This window comes from Podarcis muralis, chromosome 12 (genome assembly GCF_964188315.1).
Source record: "Podarcis muralis chromosome 12, rPodMur119.hap1.1, whole genome shotgun sequence".
Lineage (NCBI taxonomy): Eukaryota > Metazoa > Chordata > Lepidosauria > Squamata > Lacertidae > Podarcis > Podarcis muralis.
Window position 1 is genome coordinate 6,232,539 of NC_135666.1, and position 24,390 is coordinate 6,256,928.

The following is a 24,390-nucleotide window of genomic DNA, read 5'->3' on the forward strand; positions in this document are numbered from 1 at the left end:
CACAATAAAATATTGTTTTGATTTATTAGATTTGTATATTGCTTCATACTAAAAGTCACAAAGTGATTTACAGTACAGTGCATATAATACAATAAAACATTAAACAATTCACAATATCAGTATTACTCAAAACACACCCTAAAGCCAGGATTAAAGGTAAAGGTAAAGGTACCCCTGCCCGTACGGGCCAGTCTTGACAGACTCTGGGGTTGGTGCGCCCATCTCACTCTATAGGCCGGGGGCCAGCGCTGTCCGGAGACACTTCCGGGTCACGTGGCCAGCGTGACATTGCTGCTCTGGCGAGCCAGAGCCGCACACGGAAACGCCGTTTACCTTCCCGCTAGTAAGCGGTCCCTATTTATCTACTTGCACCCGGGGGTGCTTTCGAACTGCTAGGTTGGCAGGTGCTGGGACCGAGCAACGGGAGCGCACCCCGCCGCGGGGATTCGAACCGCCGACCTTTCGATCGGCAAGCCCTAGGCGCTGAGGCTTTTACCCACAGCGCCACCCGCGTCCCAGGATTACAACACTATTATTAAAGCTGCCTGTATGCCTAGGAGGATAAAAAACATTCTTATCTAGTGCTGAAATGGTAGTAGACTGTGCCAAACATGCTTTACTGGAAAAGAAATATTGTGGGAAATATATTTTGTCTTTCTTAAAACAGTGTGCCACATGGCATCCTTCTGTTGCCTTGATCCTATAGGATCTCATTCTTTTCTCTGCCAATTTTTGTCTTTCTGGTTTTGTTTTTTTTACCAGTTCTCTCTTGATTTTCTCAGGAGATGGCATCCTGCAACTAATGTTAGGTTTTGATCTCTTTGTGGGTTATAATATAACCCACCAAGGTAAAGTCATATAATGGTCTGCAATCCTCCTGTATCTTTGGCAGAAAGAAGGGTGTAGCACCACCCATTCCCTTCTCTAGGTCTTGCTTATATTGTCTAATGCCTATTGATATGGCTGTTTAGACTAAATCATCTATTTACAGGCAACACCCCATTTACGTAGGTGTTGTTAATATTTTTATTATGTTCCAAGGCACCGTGTGTTTAAATGAAATCACATATATTTGAAACACCATTGAAAAAGTCTGCAAGCACCCAATTCTGCCCCTTTTTGTGATGTTTTTGGGTCACTTCTGGGTTCAGCACAAAGTGCTTGTGTGCAGTTGCACACATATTGAATGCGCATAAATGGGGGGCTGCCTGTACTTAGAAGGCCTTTACATCAGGTCCTCTTCACGCACTGCAGATGTGGGAGAATTATTTATCCTTTTAGAGAAAATTTTGGTGTGTGTGTTCATATTAGGCTTCATTACAGTTTGTGGTCAGAATTATTTGTGCGTCCATGTGGGGTTGTTTGTGACTATAAGCATCAGAAATAAATCACTAAATTATTCATTTTTAATGTTAATAGACACCATAAGTGTAGTGATGAGCAAGGCCTCTTTGGTTTAGTTGAGAACTGGGCTCAGCAAACTGAACTACTATCCTCAAAAGTAAGATTACTAGATTGGTTAATTTGTGGGCTAAATTGAGCCCCATTGTATTCCAAATGGCATCAGTTGATGTGCAAAGGAGTCTGACTCTCTTTCCACACTGCTTCACTCTGTGAGCCATTAGCTCAGTTGGTAGAGCATGAGACTCTTAATCTCAGGGCCATGGGCTTGAGCCCCATGCTGGGCAAAAGATTCCTGCTTTGCAGGGAGTTGGACTAGTTGACCCCGGTGGACCCTTCCAACTCTACAATTCTATGATGATGTGAAATCCCTCTCTGCATCTCCAGGATTCAGAACCTCCAACTCCCCTATGAGCACCCCAAATTCCAGATGCTGCAGTTGTTGATGCTTCAGCAGGATGGAGGTTTCAGATTATATCTTATTCTCTCTAAGCACCTCTCTCCTTTCTTACCTGGCCCCTGGAGTCACTGATACAACAGCATTCTTGTTACCTGTGATATAGCCCTAGCAGGGTTTTTCAGGTGCAAGAGAGGGGGAATAAAAGACCTTGGGTTAGTGTCTGGGAGCACAGAGTTATTTTCTGGTTTAGATTTCATTCTGTGACTCAGATAGCAGAGGGGAGTGTTGCAGTTCTGATTACTGGTGTGCTTTATCAGCATATCAAATTTATATTAAGAACTGGGGCTGTCCAAATTTTGGCAACCAAGTACAGCAGTGAACACACTTTGCTTTGCTTTGCTTTTCACATGCTAAGTAGATAAATGCAGAACTGACACCCTTTATCAGATATGGTCACTGAGTAATAGAATGGATGTCTTGCATATAATCAACTCAGGTGTGACATAATTACTACAGTTATTACCACATAGCTTGGGAAGTAAACCAGTAGCCTTTGTCTATATGGATGCCTCCCTAATTGCTTCCTACTACTCAGCATGGAAAAGGTAAATGTCACTTGGTAGCTGTGCCAAGATATTTATAGGTTCTATTATAATTACAACTCTCGTCTCTCAAAAATACCATCTTTCTCTTTTTTACCAATAGAGCATTTTACAAAAGGTCTCAGGCTTACTCTCTGGCATCAGTTGTTAAAAAGTTCTCTGGTAGTAGTTCTGGGAAATTAATGTCTCACTGGGGCTTTGAAGAGCTGCCAATCATCATTGGGCTATGTAGACCAATAGTTTTACTTCGAATAAGGCAGCTTCTCATATAAATAACACCATGCTTACATACCAAAATATCAACCTATTACAGTTCATAATTGAGAAATGCTAGTTTCTGAGTTCATCTGAGAGACTGCATATTGCAATTGATCCTTGTTCAGATTTGTATTAATGGGTTCAGATTTGGGATTAGTGGGTTGAAATTTCAATCCAATCTTGGATTGTATCCCACCCAAAAATTAGGGAAGCGGGGGAATAATTTCACAGCAATTTTTTTTTACAGTAAAAAAAATTCTTGGGCTAAATGTCATTTTGTTGTGAATCATGAATTGCATCATTTGTTTGCTTCTTGTTTAGAAATTGATTGTTCCATTTGCCTTGAGGAAGAGGACACAAGCAAAAAGGTGATGAATGAGGTCATTCGTATCCACACGTGGCCCTGCTCCTATTACATCAACTCTGAGAAACGATGGATTTCTGGCAAACTCTGCCTGACACCCATTTCGGTCAGATTTACAGCTGACAAATCTGGAGAGCTCCTGGCTGACTTCCATCTCTCTGGCATCAGTGAGATCAAGAAGGAATCTTCCAACTTCATCTTCAGTTCACTCACTGTTTTGGAAAAGAGCACCAAGCACTGGTTCAGTTCCCTTCAGCCCAATCGAAATGTTGTTTTCAATATCCTTGAGCACTTTTGGAGGGAACAGCTGCTCTCCTCGGAGGGGGCTGCAGCCGGGGCCATTGGCCCCCAAACTTCCAAGGGGCAAGAGCTGACCGGCTTGCTGGCAGGATCTCAGAAACGGCTAGAAGACACTGCAAAAGTGCTTGAGCACCAGGGGGAACAGTTTGATAACATCATGAAGGGGCTGGACAAGATTGAATCAGAGATGGATGTAGCAGACAGGTATGGTAACACACAACTGACATCGGAATGATTCTTTTACTTGCATGCTCAGGTCCTTTGCCTTCCTTTTGTGAGGAAACAAACCAGAAAGTCTTCAATTAGCCATAGTTCTTTGTTTGTCCAAAACAGGAAACAGTGGTTAACAGCTTCAGAAGAAGTCAGAATACTAAACCGTGGATTGAATGTGACTGAATATCCTAGCTTGTTCCAAAGCTGATAACCACAATTTCTTTATTTTAACCAAGTAGGAAACTATGGTTTATTAGAGACTTCCTTATTAAATCATGGCTCATGTGAATGGGTTTTGTGCACGGGCAAAGTTTAATTTGTATCTCTGCTTGTTAGGTCAAGATATGGTAGTCTGTACTATCCCTTTGTGTGATCCAGCAGGCCCACAGTTAAACTTTAAAAAATTTTTAAAAAGACAAATTCCTATGTTTTGGAAAACATAGCTGAATATGTACATAACCGGAAAAGAGAGAGACAACGTATCAGCTAGGCCCATGATGAATGAACTATTTTAGGCTCACTTTTTTAGAGCTTATACAGACACTTTGAATTTTTTTGCTTTTGTTTCTCTTTGTCTCCCGTCCCCCCCCATTCGTTGATGGCTGTATCATATTACAAACTATTTTTAAAATACCTCTTGGTTTCAAAAGCAATTTGCCACGTGGTGTAGGTAATCTATGATTGGAGAAACAAGCCCACAGCCCCATTGTGCCTGTGGAACTAGGCATTCTGTTTTTAATTAGAGGAATAAAATCTTAGCAGTGGAGAAAGAAGTTACTTGCCCAAGTCCATTTCAGGAGTTGGTGGCTGGGTTGGCAGATGAACCAAAGGACTGGCCAGATTCAAAATGCTTTCACCGGATGATGTTAGCTCCCAGAGGAAGGATAGGTATTTGTAACAGGCCAGAGTCTCACCTGGATGATGTCGTGCAAAAGTGCTAATTGGAAAATAGTTTGTGTGTTACCTCAGTGAAGTAGAAGCCGAGTAACCTTTCAGGAGTACCGGTAATTCCACAATCATATCACAAGGGGCCATCCTGAGTCTGTTGCCAGGCTGGGAGGACGCAAGGAAAGCGTTTCTGAGTCAGAGAAAGTAATACTTGCAGACATATCTATAACAAAAGCAGAATTCTGTTGATGCATTTCTTTGGTAGTAGTTTGAGAACTATTTTGTTAGACACAGAAGAGCTACCCCCTGAATTGACTTCCTACCATTCTGGATTTTTTTAAAAAAGTTCTCCCCCTGGTGAGATATTTAATTGGCTTTTGAAATCGGAAACAACTGGCATTTTCCGTCAAGTGGAAGGTGAATATGTTTTACAGTGATTGCACCTTTATTTCCTTGTGTTCTTGAGCAATCTCCAAACTCCAAATTAATTAATTTAATTTTGATTTGAGGTTAACTGTGGTTCTACAGGTTTAATTTGGATTATTCAAGATTAAAGAAATTCTCCGTTTCAACCTTCTTGGCTAGCTTCCTTCTTCAGAATTGCTGCCTGACTCACCAGTTTCCAAACAGGAACATTTGCTAGAATATGATGTAACTTGGGCTTTTGACAAATAATTCTTAGCTGTGGTTCACCATGTGTAAAATGAGAATAACAAGAACATTCAAGGGTTGTTGTGAATAGACCCTCCCATCCCCAGTTGGCTGAGTACCTGTGATGTCATGGAGCATTCATAAACATTCCAACTTCTCACAGTAAAGGTATTCCCAAGAGGCATTTGTCATAAAAGTTAGCTTGGGAGAAAACTTGTCCCGAGGCCTAAGGACAACAGTTGCTGTTTGGCAGGGAGAGAGGTGGGGAAACAGAGCTGAAAAACTGGATAGGAAGAAGGCCCAGAACAAGGAGAGTTGAGGGAAAGATGAAAGGAAGGGTGAGAGATTAGATGTGGGCAAAGGGAAAACCTCACAAAGAATCCTGGGAAACCATACAGAACTCAGATACGAATGTTAAAGCAGCTCAGAAAATTAGGTGATGTTACTGCTTGGTGTTGCTCGCCTCTCCAAGTCAGAGGAGGATATCTTCACTTGCTCACAGAGCTGTTTGACTTCACCAGTCATCCTTGAAAGCTTCAAAACCTCCCAAGAAATATTATAATACAATGGTACCTTGCTTCTCAAACTTAATCCATTTTGGGAGTCTGTTGGACTCCCGAAACTGTTCAAAAACCAAGGTGTGGCTTCCAGTTAACTGTAGGAGCTTCCTGCACTCAATTGGAAGCCGCAGAAGCTGTGTCGGATGTTTGGCTTCTGAAAAACCTTCTCAAACTGGAACACCTCTGGGTTTGCGGCATTCAGGAGCTGATTTGTTCGGGAGCCAAGCCGTTTGAATACCAAGGTACCACTGTAAGAAATATATAAAAACTTAATCTGGCTAATGACTGGACACTAAAAGCTAACTAAAAACAAACTGCAGTCTTCAGAGCTCAAAGGAGATGCAGCCTTCTCATGGCCATATTGCATTCCCCCACCCCCACTATACAGAACAGGCAGGCAAAAATGTTTGGTGCTCTTTGATTTAGGCAGGGCATTAGAGGGGGAAGATTGCCAGCTGAATTTCACATACTGATCTTTGATTTCAGGCCTGCAATATACATGATGATTAACAACCTCATAGGGGAAATGGCGTATTAGACTGGTCTTGAATATTCCAGTAATGTCGGAACAAATGCTTACCAAAATAAATGGTAAGGATAGATTCCAAAACCAAGGCAGTATTTTGTATGACTAGGTTTACAGTGCCAAACCAAGAGAGATTCTCTTGAGTTGTGCAACTAGGAATGCATAGTTACAGATGCAGCCTCTTAATGTTTGCAGCCCTAAGCACAACCTGTTTCCAGATTGTTTTTCAATTCCAGAGCTTTTTCCAAGCAACTGTTTGCAGTCTCAGTCAGTGGTAGATGTAGACTTAGTAGCCTGCAAGCCCAGGTGTATACACAAGTATTGCTCTCTCTTCACTACATGCTTGAATTTCCTGTGCCTCCTCTTTGTGAAGGAAGTATGTTTTAAGAACAGGTGCTAGGAAGAATAAGGTTTTGTTTTAAGAACCAATGCTGGACTTCATAGAGATTTGGCTCCTAGTTCATCAGTGAAGCTTGTTGGATTGGGGGGGGGGGGGCGGGGCGGCCTTGAGCAAGTTGCTCTCTCAGCTTACTTTATCTTACAGATCCTCCACCAAAAGATGTGATGATGGATGGCAGCTTAAATGTCTTTAAAAATGGAATGGAAATGCTAATGGAAGGAGGGGTTCTCAGCAACTATTAGCTCTATGATAGAAGTGCTGTGGACAAAAAAAGTGGGTGGCCATCACCTTCATGCCCTGCTTGTGGGGTATTCTAGGAGAATCTTGCAAGTTGTCGTTGGACCCAGAGTAACTGGACCTTAGTCAGATCCAGCTAGGCAGTTTCTGTTTCTTTTGCTGAAACCACACTTTTTCAAGGAAAAGTGTGTGAGATGCCAATATAGCTTTCTGTTTCTGATCATGGCGTATGTTTCTTCCTGTTAGGTTGTTGTCAGAACTGGAATCTCCCGCTTGGTGGCCATTTGGTAGCAAACTGTTGAAGGGGCCATTAAACGTAAAGCCAAAGGAAATCCCTGCCGTTTCTGATTCTGGAAACAAGGATGGAGTAATATTGCGAATCCCAGTTATTATCACTGAAAGGACAGATTCCAACGTCAAGCCAGGCAAACTCGCCCTCCTGGCTTCTGGCCTGGAGATCAGCGATTCCAACTCTCAGCTCCTTCACTGGTTTGACAAGAAGGATGTAGACGATGTCAAAGTTCATACACCATATGAAATAAGCGTCCGCCAGAGGTTCATTGGGAAACCAGACATCAGCTATCGGCTGCTGTCAGCAAAGATGCCGGAAGCCATCCCCATCTTAGAGATGCAGTTCAGCAAGAAAATACAGTTCATGGAAGATGCTTTGGCATTTGCTGGGGCAAGGAAGACTCATCAGGAAGATGTTGGCGCTTCCATTTGGCAAGCAGGTAAAGGGCAGAAAGAAGATGATCACTAATCCTGCATATCAACAGAACTAACCATCTGTTAAATAAATTTAGTCCATTTATTGAGAACACGTATTAGCAATAATAATACATGGCATTTTAAGAGGATTTTAAGAGTATTCAGAGCACCTCAAATACATCATCTCAGTAATTCTTACAATACATTAAGGCAGGTTTGCATTAATATCAGCAATTGCTGATGAGTTTGTGGCTGCAGTAGAATTTGGACTAGGAATTTGCTGATTGTTAGTTCTCAAATGTTTTGTCCTCCTTAACCCATGCAAATAACATTCTTCTGGTAGTTCTGCAGTACAGTTTTAGATGCAAGAGAGGACGACTGGGACATTACTGAAATAATCTTGGAGGAATCTCACTGAATGAATGTCCTCCTTTCATAGTTTGCTTAAACTGGAGGTTGCTAAGCCTTACAGATAGCCTTACATATAGACCCATTTTAACTAGTACCTCCAAATATGGGTGATGAAAACCCATTCCACAGCACACACAAGACCGGATGGAATCTATAGCTCCAGCCTTCTATTACCATAATTCAACACATCTTTCTGTGAAATTCCTGTGTGTTCTTTTTGCAAACACTTTGTTTTAAGAGAATTTTCCAGCACTCAAAAACATACAATGCAATCACAAGCCAATCTGTTAAGAAGCTGTGCTCTGTTGTGCCCCATGCTAAAATTAGATTTCAGCAGGGATTAAAACGTTCTCTTGTTGACCAGTCGCTGAGGTCCGGTGCTTGGAAAAGCTTATTAATTTTAAAGGAAATAACTCCCAGGCACCTGGCGGTAAAATGTCAGCGTTAACAACTCAGAGGAAAAACAACCTGCTGGTTTTTTAAGCACTGAGCTACATCCTGGCAAATTGGTGTTTAGTTCCTGATGTGACAACTGCTGTTACATAAAGAACTTCTTTTGTGGTCCGGATCTTAACTCTCTCCTCTTTGCTACTTCTGTATTTCAGTCAGTTTTATGTTTTATTTTTTACACACCAACCCAAAAGTGTTTTTACTGTTAAGTAGGAAACATCAATAACAGAAAGCAAGAGGTGGTGGAAATTTTGACTTTTTGCAATTCCCCCAAAAGCTGCTTCAGTCATGTTGCTTGTTCTTTCATTCTCTATATTATTTTGCCATTGACGTTGCACTGCCACTAGATGGTAGTCTACCACCACATCTTACCCGCCAGTGTTTTCTCTTCCCCATTTCTTTTTATATAAACAAAAAATTAATTTTCCTAAAGTGGTAGAGCAGGGAGGAAGCAAGTAGATCTGTCTGTTTTATTCACAGCTCAAGGCAATTCAGAGACTTCTTGTAGAGTCCCTGTATGAAGTGACGCATGGACATACTATTGCTGCCTTGTAACTAGCTATTGTCTGTTGAATGGTGGGCTGAGATCAAACTGTGAATAGCGTGAATTGTGTGCACTTGCCTCTTAGCTGAACATAATCTCTGAAAGACCACTTCGTTTTACCAAAGTGACTTGTTCAGCTGTCAGAATCAAGAGGCCCACAATTTTAGGTGCAAATTGCTATCATTCAATCTTCTCTGGCATTTTAAACCAGTAATCTTAAACCTCTGGAAGCTGAGGTCCTTCTTTTTGCCATAACCTGCAACACAGGTTGTCGTTATTACTATTATTAATAGTTAGAGCCATGCGTGTCTATCCTTCGACTGTCTAATATAAAAAAGTCATGGATGGTTCTGCTTCAAGTCCAGTCTTCCCCGGGCCAATGGCACAACCTGTTTGTTGCAACCTGCTTTAAACTGCAGTGAGCAAAATCATCAAGGAAATATCGCAAAAGTATTTTCGGCTTTTTAAAAAGCCTTGTGTCTGGGAATATCCCAGGGCATTTGAGCCATAGGTTTCTGGTTGGAAGTGGCAGACACTTGCATGGAACAGTTCCCAGAAAGGAGAATTGCACCTGAGCTGAAATGCATTGGCATTGTCAAAACTTGATTGGATGAGGATGCTTGGATGCTACAGTTCATTGTCTTGCTTCCTGCCTTCCAGAATCCTGGTGTCTGCTTGCTTTTGCAGCCGGGGGGGGGGGGGCGCTGGGGTCTGGGCTTATACCAAAGTCAGCTTATTGATCCAGCTAGCTCAGACACCAGTCTTTCCCAGCTCTTCCTGAAGATGCTGTGGGTTGAAGCGGGGACCTTTTTATGCAAACATGTGTTCTGTGGCCCTTCTCCCTGTTGCCACAGTGTAAGCACAAATTAGATTTTGCCAGAGATACCAATAGGACAATATGCGTACACGAACACCAAACTAGAGAGAATGACTTGCCAAATGCCACCCAGTGAGCTTCATGATCAAGGATGAGTTGACCTTGACTCTTTGAGACTCAAACCCCTCCTTCCCACTGCACCACACTGGCTTCCTGGGACATCAGGTCAGCCTTTATTGCAAGGTAGAATTCCCTAGAACTGAATAATTATTGAGAGACACTAACCTAGAGACTCTGGAGGAAGGTGTGCCCCATATTGCTCAGGGTAGTTAATTTTGCTGCACACGCTTTGTATTGTGAGGACACTTTTCATACTTTTCGTATGAAGGCACCGTGTATTGAATCAGGCTGCCGGTTCGTTCAGCTGATGGTTGTCTGCTCCTGCTACCTGCAGCGCCTCCCATAGTCCTGCCCAGAAGTTATTTCCAGCCCTGCTCCCTGAGATTTCTGGAGATGTTGGGGAATGAACCTGAGCCTCCCCTTGTTGCTCTCATGTTTGTGAAAATAAATCAAAACTATTGATGATAGGTGCAGAGCGTGAGGAAATGTGGCAAGTGGAAGGAATTAAAAACCATTGTATTGTTATAATTCTGATAGAATTTAGCCTCAAATAAAAGTTTTGAGGCTCTTTGGGATTCTTAACATTTGAGGCTACCAATCATTTGTGAGATACAGCATCTTCCTTAGCTTGGTGCTTCTGTACACACTAGGAAAAGCACCATATTTTTCGCCCTATAGGACGCACCGGCCCATAGGACGCACCTAGATTTTTTGGGGGGGGGGGGAATAAAGGGGAAAAAATATTTTTCCCCCCCCAGGTGCGTCCCAGAACGGGACCCAGAGCGGGCAGCTTCAGCATCGCTCTGGGAGCTTGCGGCTGGGGGAGGGGGAAGCCCTCCGCCAGCCTCCAAACCACGTCGGGAGACAGCGGGATGGCGCGCTGTGCCTCCCCGCTGTCCCCCGAGCTTGTGGGGCTGGCAATGGGGCTCTCCTGAAGCCTGGAGAGCGAGAGGGGTCGGTGCGCACTGACCCCTCTCGCTCTCCAGGCTTCAGCAAAAGCCTGCATTCGCCCCATAGGACGCACACACATTTTCCCTTCATTTTGGAGGCGAAAAAGTGCGTCCTATAGGGCGAAAAATACGGTATATACATATTGTCTACTTTATGTACACATGGCAGGGAGCCACAGCACTTCCACTTCCCTGGAAAATGTACATTGTCAGAAACAAGTTTGCAGCATATGCACATTGCAAGTTCACGTGTACATCTCAAATGTTTGTGTATCCCTTTAAAAAAAAAAAAGGTGTGAAATGCCTACCAATGGTATTAGCAAGTTTGCATATATTGTGTTCTTACTCCTCAACCTTGTAGGAGCCACACTGAACAAAATTTGAGTATATGTCTTCTTCCAACTTGGGTCGACTGTCTGCCTTAGAAAAAACTTGCCACCTCTTATTAGGAAGGTATAACAAATTTGATGGAATGAATGAATTTTATGCGGAGAGCAGTGACTTTGATGGATCTGTGTTGAGTCTCAGCTCAGCAAAGAATGTGAGATCACCATCTACCCTAACTAAACCAGAGCTCCAGCAGAATTCACAGTTGTCCGAGTATGGTGCTGCCCTGCACTTGCCATATTTCCCCGCACTTGAGTCTGTGTGCCAGCTTCCCATCCTGAACTTATTCTTATAAAGCAGTGTATACCAAGCAGCTAAAGTTTTGGGAGAGGCACCTGAAAGGGGAAGTTGCAGAACATCCCTAGCACACACAGAAACAAGTTTCAGCCAGTGTGTTACTGTGGAAATTACAGTGTTACACCTGTACCAGGAGTTTGATTCACTGGGCACAAGCTGATGATTTCAGACAAAGTTTAAATTTATACCGGTATGAATGGTTCTCTTGTAGCAGATCCGCCTGGGTCCCAGCTCAGGAGCTAATGCTGCGATAACCAAATAATTCCAGGGGATTAAGAGTTTGCAGTAATTACTCCTGTGGGGATTTAGAAGCTTTTATTTTTAGCTTTAGCTTTTGTGTCTGCCTTTTACATTAAGTAACACAATCCAGAGCAGTGGAGCAGGCTCTGTCACAGGGCCAGACGTTTTGGCATGGGTCCTTCGAAACCAAGAGCGAGCTTCAGCTTCCGACGCACTTTCTGGCCCCTTGCCCCACAGCTGTCGGGGTGGTGGAGGATGCTATATGGCAGTGGCAGCTTCCTCTAAAATGTGTTGTCCTCCTCCCTTCCAGCAAGGACCACAGGTTGGGGGGGGGGTGTACTCAGAGCATTTCAAGAACGAGATACTCCTGGTGCTAAGCACCTGCAACTATCTGTGTTGCAAATAATGCCCTTTAATTGCCACATTTAGCTGGTATCAGATGCCATGATAGGAGCCAGCGCTTTAAATAAACCACAGGTGGCTTGCTGTTTCAGGAGTCGCCACCTGCGTCCTACCATGTGGATTCACTCCGGGAGCCCCAATATCATCCGGCTTACATTTTTGTTCTGGGGTTGGCTAGCTGACTGCCTTTGCAAGTGGTTTTCAGAGGACCTGCACCCTGCTGGTTAATCAGCACTGAGGGAGAGGAGTGAAAGGGCATCAGCACTGACGTTAAGAGAAAAGTTAATGCAGCTTTCCAAATAATGGAGCGAGGGAAGTTCAGAGTTGCAATAGGCTACAGACAACTTGGGCCTCCTTTACCAAACCCCAAGAGGAGGAGTAGGCTTGGGCATGAGAGGGGAGGGGGCTGTTCTGTGGGATTTGCGCCCCCCCCTTTCCTGTTTCCCTTTCTCCAGAAATGAGAAATGGGAGCGCCCATGTCCCCTACAGGATCTCATACTCTGGGCTTGTTCATGTACTCCAAGTCCTATCCACCTATGGCAAAGGCTTATAGCATGTGGACATTAGCTTGGAAGTCATAAGTGAGCACTGTGGTGTCGTCCACATGCATTACTTATGCATGTTGCCCATTAAACCTTCATCTAGTTATTCAGATCCATCCCTGCTAGTTGTTCACCCCTGGCCTCTTCCCACCAGCCCAGTCACAACCCACTTCTCGGAATGCAAGCCACCCACCTAGCTTGCCTAATAATGCCCAACGAGTGGTAAATCAGAAGGTGACCTCTGCCTTTGCAGGAAGCCTTGTGGATTTTCCTTTAGTGCACGCTGCCCTACAGCAAAGCCCATGAATAAGTTTTTCCTAAGCAAGCAATTGCAGGCCGTTGCCACCTCAGGATATGAAAACTATATTTCTGCAGCAGACGGAAGGTCTCTCATCCAGTATTCCCTTTTCAACAGTGGTGAACTCTGAAGCCTTATGGGAAGCTCTCGCATGGAGGGAGTAACCCCCATGCTTAGCAAGTCTTGATCCCCCCCCACCCTCGCCGCACCCAGTTCCATCTGCTACATGAAGTCTTGTTTGCAGTTAATAGCATGTTTTATCCTGCAGGTGTCACTGTGTTTCTATCTGCCCCCCCCCCACCTCTTTAAGCAAGAATACGCTGGTTGAAAGGCGCACAGCCCTTTGCAAGTCTGTAGAACTGCCTGTTCTTTAGCACACAAATGTGTTAATGTAATCCCCGTGTCAAGATCTCCCACTCCGAGGAACAGCTGACTTTGACATCATGGTTCTGAGAATTTTGCTGCTGGTGACATGGAGCCTGGGCAAGGAGGTGTCCATCAACCCCCCCCCCCCCCCCCAGGGTGAAAAGTCCTTCACATTATGGAGGGGGTGTGGGGAATGGGCATAGCTGTCAACTTTCCCCTTTTCTTGCGAGGAATCCTATTCAGAATAAGGGAATTTCCCTTTAAAAAAGGGAAATGTTGACAGCTATGGGTATGGGCTCAATATAGGGTTGCTGCTTTGGGTAGCCTTTGTTGTTGTTGTTGTTGTTGTTGTTGTTTAGTCGTTTAGTCGTGTCCGACTCTTCGTGACCCCATGGACCAGAACACGCCAGGCACCTCTGTCCTCCACTACCTCCCGCAGTTTGGTCAAACTCATGCTGGTAACCTCGAAAACACTATCCAACCATCTCGTCCTCTGTCGCCCCCTTCTCCTTGTGCCCTCCATCTTTCCCAGCATCAGTGTCTTCTCCAGGGAGTCTTCTCATGAGGTGGCCAAAGTACTGGAGCCTCAGCTTCACGATCTGTCCTTCCAGTGAGCACTCAGGGCTGATTTCCTTAAGAATGGATGCGTTTGATCTTCTTGCAGTCCATGGGACTCTCAAGAGTCTTCTCCAGCACCATAATTCAAAAGCATCCATTCTTCGGTGATTAGCCTACATTTATATCATGTGTCCATGGCATGTGAAATGGTTACCCTAATGAATAGAAAGCTTTGGATTTTTCCAAATAAAATATATCAAACACTGTTGTTTTTCTGGATTCCAACCTGCCGTCTTCTTCTTGCAGCAACAGGACTGATAGGAAACATAGTGCAAGCTGGACCGGCCCCCTCCTCCTCGCGAGGAGCAGAAGGAAGCCAGCAGGCTCAGATACAGAAGCAACAGCAGGTGGTTTCAGAGTCTGAAACTCAGGAACTCAAACAGGTACGTCAGCGTCAGTTCAGGCTGATAGCAGGGTGGGCAGCCCAGCTTCTTGGTCTGCAGCATACTTATTAGGCTCCCATTTTTCAACTAGGGACTCCCTCCTTTCTTGCTGTGTGGCTTGTGGAGCATGGAGTAAATGTCTAGAAGGGAGATGGTTAATTTGTTTGTATTGCCCAGCCAGGGTCTGGCTAGTTCTAACATAGGAGCAGGAGGGAAGGAAAGTGTAAACACTTGCTTATTTCAAATCAGAATTACTCAGCATAAAAATGCACACCAAAATGAAATGCAAGCTCTATTAAAAAAAACCATAGTTCATTCAAACTAATGTGGCCTCCAGCTCGCAGCTACCACATACACTGCCTCTGCCTCTTATCTGCCTGACATTCCTGCTTCTTGACCTCCTGGCTCATAATTGCCCAGCCTCCTGTACTCTGGTTACACATTCCCTCCCTTCCTGCCAACAAAACAGAGCCTCCCTCTCCTTCCCCCCACAGCCTCAAGGAAGAATTCTGGCACAAAGCAAGCAGAATCCCCTGTGAGGTAGGATGTTCAGCTTGAGGAATTTTGTTGCTTCTTCACGTGCTGGTCCTATATTCCAGCTACATTCAGCTAGAGCAGAAATGGTGGTAGTACTTTGAGTCAGTGCCACATACTTGGTTGACCAATCTACCCTAATCTTACAATAATTAAGTGCAATTTTGGCTCAGGCTCATGAGATACAGGAGAAGGATTGGGGTTTGTTGAAAGAATGCAAGTTTCCAGAGAAATGTGGCTATCTAGGGCTTGACTAAGACTTACCCAGGCTCATGAGAAGAGCCTACTGGATCAGGCCAGTGGCCCATCTATTCCAGCATCCTGTTTTTACAATTGCCATCCAGATGCCAATGGGGAAATGATGTCAGAGAAAAGGTTAGCCTTCCGCTCTATTTCTAAACCCCTTTTATGCAAGCTGAGTTGCACCCAAACTTCTAACATTGGGCTCTAGTTGCCTTAGCAGAGAAGTCCTAAAATCTTTATAGAGAATGTTACCTTGGTCTGTCATTGGTGGAAGGGCCAATGAACAGGTGTGAGTAGCTGAGAGAGGGCACATCTCCATTTTCATCCAGTTAGAGGTGGATCACTGCAAATTAGCAACTCAAAACCCATTCGGTGTCTTCCTGCTGAGAGTTTTTCCTTTACCAGAGGCAATGAAATTCCAAGAAATGAGGGAATGGGATGCACAGGACATATGATGAGTGTTGATAGGTACTGTCCTCTCCTGCTAGAATGTAGAAACTCATTCTGGTGCCCATGTGTGCAGCTGTTGATAGAGCAATTCACATGTTGACAACCCAGACCATACCATGGTTTACTCCATGACCGTATAGATGGATGCTGAGAGAGTGGGAATGAATTGCCTTTGGACAAGTGTACAAAGTGTTGTGCTAAGAAATAGGTGCATATAGTTCAGTGCCATGGAGAAGGAAGCTGCTCAGCAATGTTTTCCCTGAAAGGCTTTTTAATTGGATCATGCTGTTTTGGGGCTAAATGGGGACACTTGTTGAATGTCTATAATTAGCTGGTTTGCATAACAGAGTTTCCTTGGTTAATGACGGATTATCAGATTTTGGGGAGCTGATTACCCAATACATGCTATCATGTTGTACAGTAAAATGAAGTTTTCAGTTTTGATTTGTAATCCCTCTGTCCAAATTAGAGTTTGATTTTTTAAAAAGGGCATTGAATCTTTTAGGAAACCGGTTGAGCCCAGGCTTCAATGACCAGACATCTTGTCATCATTTTACTCCACCAAAATAGCCATCTCTTTCTCTCTCCCCCAACTTGGCCCAACCTCAGAGTCAAACCTCATTCTCACATTAAGCAGCCCTAGCTGCAAAGCTGCTGAAAGAGGAGGATTTAATCCAGCTGTTGTCAGATTCTCTGCTGGGAAAAAAGAATGGATTTTTATTTTACTCCCTTTTTATTTTACTGATGCTGCCTATGCCTCAGTTGGTCATTACATTGCAGATGGAAAAGGTATTAAGGCAGAACAAATAGAATTGATGTTTTAGCTACTGAGGTGGAAATCATATGCACACTTGACTCACTGTACACAGTTACTTTGGAGTAAACATACATAGGAAATTCACTTACTAATAATTTTTAATATTGTCTGTTCAGGTTGAAATGTGTACTAATGATGCCTGGGTACAAGCAACAATAAAACCATGTGTGTGTTTATGTGAGAGAGTCCTCCATACCTGCATACATGTTCAAAAACGAGCCATTTTTTCTGGAAAGCAATGTTGTGAAGATACTCCATCAGTGCCTATCACAAATAATTGAAATTGAGCACCATATCTTGTATGTGTCATAGATTGAAATGATAACCCTTGTCTTGTCAGTCTTCTGATATTGATCCTTCATTGACAGAATTTCCCTATCTATGCTGCCTCATCCAGCCCAAAAATAATAATCAACAGATTGGTTTCACATGCATACATCCACTCCCTCCATGGTGGAAGACAGCCCTCTTATTAATTAATCAGAGGAATACATTATTTGGGATTTTAGATAAGTTCTAGGTCTCTTCCAACAGTGTATTTTTTCTATTCTCCTCGCCCCGCAGTAAAGAATCTGGAAGATTTTGCAGGGTATTTGTGGGGACTGTGCTAATTGCTGGCAAAGCTTTTAACCAAGTGTTGCTGATAAATTAAATCTTGGTGTCTTTTCTGAACAGATTCTCCGGAAACTCAAGAGCCTGGCCTTGGAAACGGAGACAGAACTGGAAAGGCAGGACGAAGCCCTTGATGGCATCACTTCTTCTGTGGATCGCGCCACCATGAATATTGACAAACAAAACCGCAGAATGAAGAAACTGACGTAGCGCCGCCGAGAAGCTGGTTGCAGAGATTGCAGCTTGGAGCTCAAGCCATAAGATCGCCAGTGTTTGTGTTAGCTGACTGAATTCCCGAGAGGGCTTAGGACTGGAAGAAACAAATGCTGAGCAATGGAGGTGATTTTGATAAGCCCCTTCTAAATTGCAGTGAAGTTCTGCTAAAGTATGAGGAGCTTAATCTCTACTGCTGGAATGGGGCAGTATCCTGATTTGTGGCAGATTTGAGAATACTTCCTTGCATGCTCATTGACTTTTTGAAAGAAAACTGCACTGTGATTCAAGGGAATGAATAGAATACAGCAGTGTGTTGGGGAGACTCCTGAAGTCCACTCATGGTAATGTAGGCAAAGCATGATTTGCAAATGATGCATTTTATGACTAACAATAATTGAAAATTTAGAATAGCACTTTTAGTTGCTGTGTTTATTCAGCCATAAGGGAACTGACTTGCCTTGGCAGCATGTGATCAATGAATCACTATACCTGCTGGATTGGGGCCAATATTTATTAATTAATTTATTTATTTATCTCACATTTTTATCCTGCCTTTCCTTCAAGGAACTCAAGACAGCATATATGCGCTCTTTCTTCCTGTTTCATCCTCACAACAGCCCTACGAGGTTAGGCCGAGAGGCAATGACTGGCCCAAGGTCACCCAGTGAGCTTCCTGGCTGAGCACGGATTTGAACCCTGGTCTCCTGGGTCATACTCCAGCACTCTTAACCACTACACTGCACTGGTGTATCCATATTTTCCAGTTTTCTGTTTCCGCCAGCAGTGACCCAGATGCAGCAGCTCTTCCTTTTCTGTTACCAACAACTTTGCATTTTTGAGATATACTACTGCTTCTGAACGTGGAGGTGCCATTGGACTATTGTGGCTAATAACCTGACTCAAAATACATCAGTTTGCCTAGTCTCTTTTTCAGGCCATCTAAACTAGTGGCAATCACCTATTGACTTAATTGGAATCACTGTCAGTTCGTGCCAGTGATCTGGAAGTGAAATCCTCTTCTATTTCTACTGTCTTTTCTAAACAGATACTTAAGAGGAAAAGCGTGAGGCGCCCCTCTTTGAAAAGCCAGTTTTAGATGCCTGTGATACACTGTACATATTTAATATAATTGAAAAAAGAAACAGCCGCAATGTTTGAACTTCATTGTTCCTATGGTTATACAGTCTATTTAGCTGAATATGATTGATTACCAAGAATTAGTTCATAAAACAAGTTTTAGATGTGATGTAATAGTTTATAGGAAGAATCCAGTCCTCCTTACCTTTGGTTTCTCTGGTGTTGAACACAGTAGTTCAGTGCCATTCTAAATTTACCTCGGCATAACCATGTGTCTTACGTCAAAGCTAGTTCTAAAAGTTGAATTTGCCGATTTATCATTATTCGCTCTGGAATTACTGGACTCTGTGAGAAACTTGGGATCCAGAAGTAACATTTGTGAATTAAGTGTCAGATTAAGTGTTTTCTCCGGCACCTGAATTTGAATTTGGGGGCAGTTTTTGCAAAATTGAAAAAAAAAAGCAGTTTTTGCATTTCAGCCAGAAGACCCATTAGGTTCTCTAAACTTCTACAGACAAAAATGTGTTTTAGCTGTACTTTAATATTACTCACATGTATATTGCCTGCTAATTGCACTTTTAGAGCAAATTAGTTTGAAGAAAAAGTAATGCTGTGCCAAATTTAGGTGAGGTTCCTTTTCCAGTGCATGGGGTGGGGGTGGGGAGTGAGTGGAATCTTTGAAAAATCCTATCCACTATTCCCAATATTTTGAACTTCTCTTTTTTTGCAGGTGTTGTTAGCCTGCTTCAACACACACACTTTAAAAAACCAAGCAACACACCAGAATTATAGAATTTTAGCTGAAATAGGCTACAGGGTCATCTAGGCAGCCCACCGCTTGCAGGAATATTATGCCTAACAAGGGGCTCAAACTCACGACTCTGAAACAGGTGATTCCTGCATTGGAAGGGATTGAGCTAGATGACCCTCAGGGTCCCTTCCAACTCTACATTTCTATGATATTGTGGATCATGAGTGACTACACAGCCAATCAGGGATCACATATTGGACATTTGGCTAGTTTGCTGGGCTGATGCTCCCTGTCTTGCTCTTGTTTGTTTAGTCGTTTACTTGTGTCCAGCTCTTCGTGACCCCATGAACCAGAGCACGCCAGGCACTCCTGTCTTCCACTGCCTCCCGGAGTTTGGTCAAACTCATGCTGCTAGCTTCGAGAACACTGTCCAACCATCTTGTCCTCTGTCGTCCCCTTCTCCTTGTGCCCTCCATCTTTCCCAGCATCAGTGTCTTCTCCAGGGAGTCTTCTCTTCTCATGAGGTGGCCAAAGTCTTGGAGCCTCAGCTTCACAATCTGTTCTTCCAGTGAGCACTCGGGGCTGATTTCCTTCAGAATGGATAGGTTTGATCTTTTTGCAGTCCATGGGACTCTCAAGAGTCTCCTCCAACACCAGAATTCAAAAGCATCCATTCTTCGGCCATCAGCCTTCTTTATGGGTCTTGCTCCAGTTTCTATTATTTATTACGCTCTTCACCCTAAGGTCCCAGGGCAGGTTGCCGCATTAAAACACAACATTTAAAGCAACTTGCAATCATAAAAATAAGGTGGGTCCTAAAACAGTACACCTCGAGGGTGAAAAGCCAGGGTAAAGCGGTGCATCTTCAGCATTCATTGGAAGCTGTACAATGAAGGTGCCAGCCGCTGTTATGTGGGCAGGGAGTTCCACAGCTTAGGGGCCACCGCAGAGAAGGCCCTCTTCCAGGCCTGCAAGCCTTTTAGGGTGGAGGCACTACCAAGAGGGCCCCTGTGCCGATCTCAACACCTGAGAGGTTCTGTAGGGAAGGAGAAAGTCTTCCAGGTATTTGGGGCTTTCATTCTGCAAGATTTGCAACTTAAGATGCACCCAACTTAAGATGCACATCTGGTTATGATGTTGTCCATTTGTACTATATTACTTTTCAGCAATGCTTCCTTCCAGATGTGCAACCCCTGTCGCATTTTGCCTGGCTTGTCTGCTGTTTACTTGACTAGATTGGGATGAAGGAGAACTGGCAACAAGGACGTGTTCCCTCTTCCTCATATTTTTTTGCAAAGGCATGCCAAAAAAAAAAAAAAAAAAAAGCAAGCCCCAAAGAGGTGCTAGTTTTGGGGGACAAAAGTGCTCATGGGACCTCTCCAAGCCCCATTTTGGCTCAGCGGTAAAAGACGCTTTGTAATGACTAGCTTAGTGTAGCATGAGATTTCACTGGCCCAGAGCCCAGCTCATTGGTTTTAGAACATGCCATTTTGCAGACTTGGATGCTATTTTATCTGGTGATTATTTTGCAATCATGATCTTTGTGGGACTGTGCTTTTATTCAGTAAAGGGAGGTGGAATTTTTTCAATTCTTGGTGCTGTGTTTCAGGCACTTAGCGTGAGACGCTTTGTTTCTTCGTTACACTAATTAAGCAGCAGAGCCATTAAACATGTTTGGAATGGTCAGCTGGATGCAAAGCCTTGCATCCTTTAGTGGTGGATGACTTTGAGATCTTAAGACTTCCATGATGAACCCAAATCATTGTGCCAACTTGCAAATTTTTGAACTGTTTACTGCCCATTCTGATATCCCACTACCTTTATGATTGGTTTGTACCTTTTGTATGCCACACCTGAGGCTGTTGACCTGCATCCCAAACACTTTTCTATCCATAGTAAGATGCAGGTTAGTTTATATACGGTCCAGGTGTTTTGCCAGCTTTGTATTACTGTGAGAAGAAGCTTATGTTTACAATGTTCATGTATTTAAATATTGTTTCTAGCCATCATTTGATATGACGACGAGCCATATTTTCACATGATTGAACATTCTTGTGGGGAAACCACATTTCCCATGATGCTTTACTTGTGAGGGCGGACAGATCGCTTCTCTATTGCTTACTGTAAAACGGACAATGGCTGCTCCCCACATTCTGCATGGATTTTAAGAGTTCAGAATTTAAAGCAGAATATTTGGGGAAAGTATCCTGAATTTCAGGGAATTAAGTGAAAATTATCAACTGATAATTCTTAAAGGGAAACTTAAGTTCATTTTTATCCTATAAAAAAACAACAACCCAAAACCTGCGTTTTGCAGTTGAAATGCATTCAGGGGTGGTTGTGTTTAAGCAACTGTACCCAATGATTTTGTGGCATTCAGTTGAAATTGAGGCAGCTTGGTAAGGGTGCAGAATACAAACCCATAGAAAGGAATAGAAGCAGCAAAAGAGTTTCAGGCTTGACCTGTCCGTGACTTAAATTGCATAAAATCAGGTTGTTCTAACACACTCAAATATAGAAAGAATACCTGTACATAGCACATGCACTTTTATTAAGTTACATTTATCTTCTGTTGTTTTTTCTAACATGGCCTTGTTTTTTTTTAATTTTCCATGAGTTGTGTTTATTTTTGCTAATTTCAATGACTGGGTTTGAATTCCTTGACTTTGCGAGGTGGGGAGTGTCATCAAACAACCTTGATCAGCGTATGTTCAAAATGATTTTCCAAGTTCAAATTGGGGTGTTCGTTTGGCAGTTTGTAGCACATTTCTTCCTGCCATTAAAATGGTGGCATATCTTCGAACACCAGACTGTTTTTTCTTATGGAAAGACATGCTGGTGTTGGATAACTTTTGGTAACGCTAGCCCGCAACCCTTTTAAAGAATGGATGCTTTGAGTGTCCTGCTCAGTTGTGTGCAGGCTCAGTTTCATAAACTGCTAAATGGTTTGGGAGCTCAATTTCTTGGAGGGCTTTCCCTGCCTTGTTTCCTTCGTCTAATTCAGTGCTTCCCATAGTGGGCAATACCTGCCCCTGGGGGACAGTGGGATTACCTAGAAGAGATAGAAATGATTATCAGACTTTGAAAAGCTGGTATCACTAGATCCAGTCCCTCAATGTTGTTGAATTAATTAAACTAAATAGTTTTCATTGGATTTTGAATAAAGGTGCAATTAATTGTTCCTGTTTTGTATTTCATTGTGTCGATACCTTCATTAGTGCGTCATGCAAACCGCTATTCTGAGTAATGCTTTTTATCGGGTGGGGTAGGGGGAACTGCAGATGAATTTATGGAACCAAAGGAGCGGTGGCTTGAAAAAGTGTGGGAGCTAGGTTCTACGCACACCTCTCTCTCTGTCTGTCATGGATGCTTTAGCTGACATTCCTGCATTGCATGGGGTTGGACTAAGTGATCCTTGGGGTGCATTCCAACTCTACAGTTCTATGATTCCATGATTCTATGCTTTGCCCAGGCAAGCAAAAGACCTCAGAGTTCCAAGACCAATTCCAACCAGACACACACTAATGGAGGGCATGAAGGATACAGGTGAGGGGAATTACTAAGGAGGAGATGTGGCCTGCAGAGAGTCCTGAGAGTCAGATGGAGAGGACTGGAAGGCTGTGTTTTGCCCCTCAACCTGATATTCCCTATCACTGTCTTAGATTGCAAACCCCTTGGCCTCTGAGAAGTGTCGTGCACGTTAACGGTGCTATAAAATAATGTGCCCTGAGTGCATCTCTGATTCCTTCAGTTCACACTTGCTGAGTTGCCCCTGTCTAATTCCTTTCCTCCCCATCACGTGATGCACCAGGGAGCTCATTGCATGCTATGGTTCTGCACTTTTAGTTTGTACAAGTTTCTACTTGGTTCTACCCAGTGTAACGCTAAATAAACATACTGTTGGTGCAAGAATTTCTGCTTGTGCAATGGGACTTCCCTCCTGCTAGTTCTGTTCCAGAAGAGCCTGCAGAACATTTTTAGGGGGTGCATGGGGGAGGAGGGGGGAGTCCTGCAGCCGAAGTGGAAATCCTTGTCCTAACAGGATGGTTACTTTGCATGAAATTGGATGCAAGCTTCTGTGTCTGCAAAAATGGACTTTAAATATGTGAGGATTTCTGGTGAGATTTCAGAAATGCGGTGGAACACGAATTCCTGTGATTCTTCAGTCCCCTGCGTAGTTTGTTGTCCCTCCCTTCCAATTAGCAGAAACCTCAATCAACAATGCAGAAGTTACACAAATTTGCTGGCCTGCGACACGTGGCAGGATCCCGTTTTCCTGTTTTCAAACTTTTAGAACACACACAGCCCTGGTGGCGCGTGATCCTGTTTGAGGTGTGGGGCAGGGAACTTCCAAGGCCAACTTCCAGCAGGCCAGCTTTGGCAAGCGAGGCCCCTCTCCACCCTTCCATGTTCAAGCTTCCCTAACAAACTTGGGAAGCTGCTGTGTGGGCCTGTCTGGAGGAAAACAAACTCTGGTCTCAGATGGAAGATGACGGCGCTTAGTGTGGGGAGATGCCCGATGCGAAGAGCAAGGGCTGTGGCTGGCTCTCATTAGCGCGTCGAGACAGAGCTTCAATAGGAACCATCTGGACCTCTGTGGCTCTGAGATGTCCGAGGAACGCAGGCGGAGAACGATGATGTGCAGCACGTTAGAAAATGACGGGGATGCCTCAGGCAGCCAGCAACATGTGGTGGGACGAGCATCAGTCTTCGATAAGATAATCTACCCCTACGTCTGTCAATGAGGTTTCTTTTTACAACAGGACCAGCTGAAGAGCAGGTCTGCTGACCCCTCTCATTTGTGGCATTCCCCACCTGTCCTTGTGGCTGTGAGGATCATTCCCGGTGGATTGTGGGTAAGGTTTTCCCTTCCTTCTCAAGTGTTGGGCTTGGCTGCAAGGGCAGACAATGTGGTCAAATCAGCAGAGTCACTCTTGGAGAAACCCAAAGTGCGGAGAAACAGAGATCGTCTGGACTGGACAATTGAGGCATCGAGTCGAGCGGCCGGGGAGAATTTATGGCCTGGAACTATGAACCTCAAAGGCGCAATCTGCTGTGTCCTCAAAACCTCTTCCCTTCCTCTGTGGGCATTGCAACCCAAGGCAGGGTTTCTGCCCTTCCATATGATTTCACCGCACTGAACTTCCCTCTCTCCCATCGGCAAAGCCAGCAATATTTATAGCTCCTGTTTTTCCATTTCCCCTCTTGTTCTGAGAAGCTACCAAGGGATTTGGGAAGGGCCATAGCTCAGCGGTGGAGCATGTGTTCGGCATGCAGGAAGTCCCTGATCCGGCCTCCAAAATTAAAAGGATTCTTAAGTAGCAGCACATCGAAATTTATAAAATCATGCAGTGCTT

At 43.8% G+C, this 24,390-nt stretch overlaps 1 protein-coding gene across 6 annotated transcripts in view; it reads left to right on the forward strand.

Annotated features, from left to right (window-relative positions):
* Positions 1 to 22,214, forward strand: part of SNAP47 (synaptosome associated protein 47) — a 30,326-nt gene extending 8,112 nt beyond the window's left edge. For 4 of the 6 annotated variants that reach the window (XM_028751364.2, XM_028751367.2, XM_028751363.2 and 1 more), the window contains exons 2-5: positions 2,983 to 3,529; positions 7,047 to 7,531; positions 14,197 to 14,333; positions 17,053 to 22,214. In XM_028751364.2, coding sequence (XP_028607197.2) covers positions 3,033 to 3,529; positions 7,047 to 7,531; positions 14,197 to 14,333; positions 17,053 to 17,199 — 1,266 coding nt within the window. In that variant the 5' untranslated portion in view covers positions 2,983 to 3,032 and the 3' untranslated portion in view covers positions 17,200 to 22,214. The remainder of the gene's footprint in view (positions 1 to 2,982; positions 3,530 to 7,046; positions 7,532 to 14,196; positions 14,334 to 17,052) is intronic. The other 2 variants (XM_028751365.2, XM_077936679.1) reach the window with 1 other exon arrangement.
* Positions 22,215 to 24,390: the final 2,176 nt, after the last annotated feature.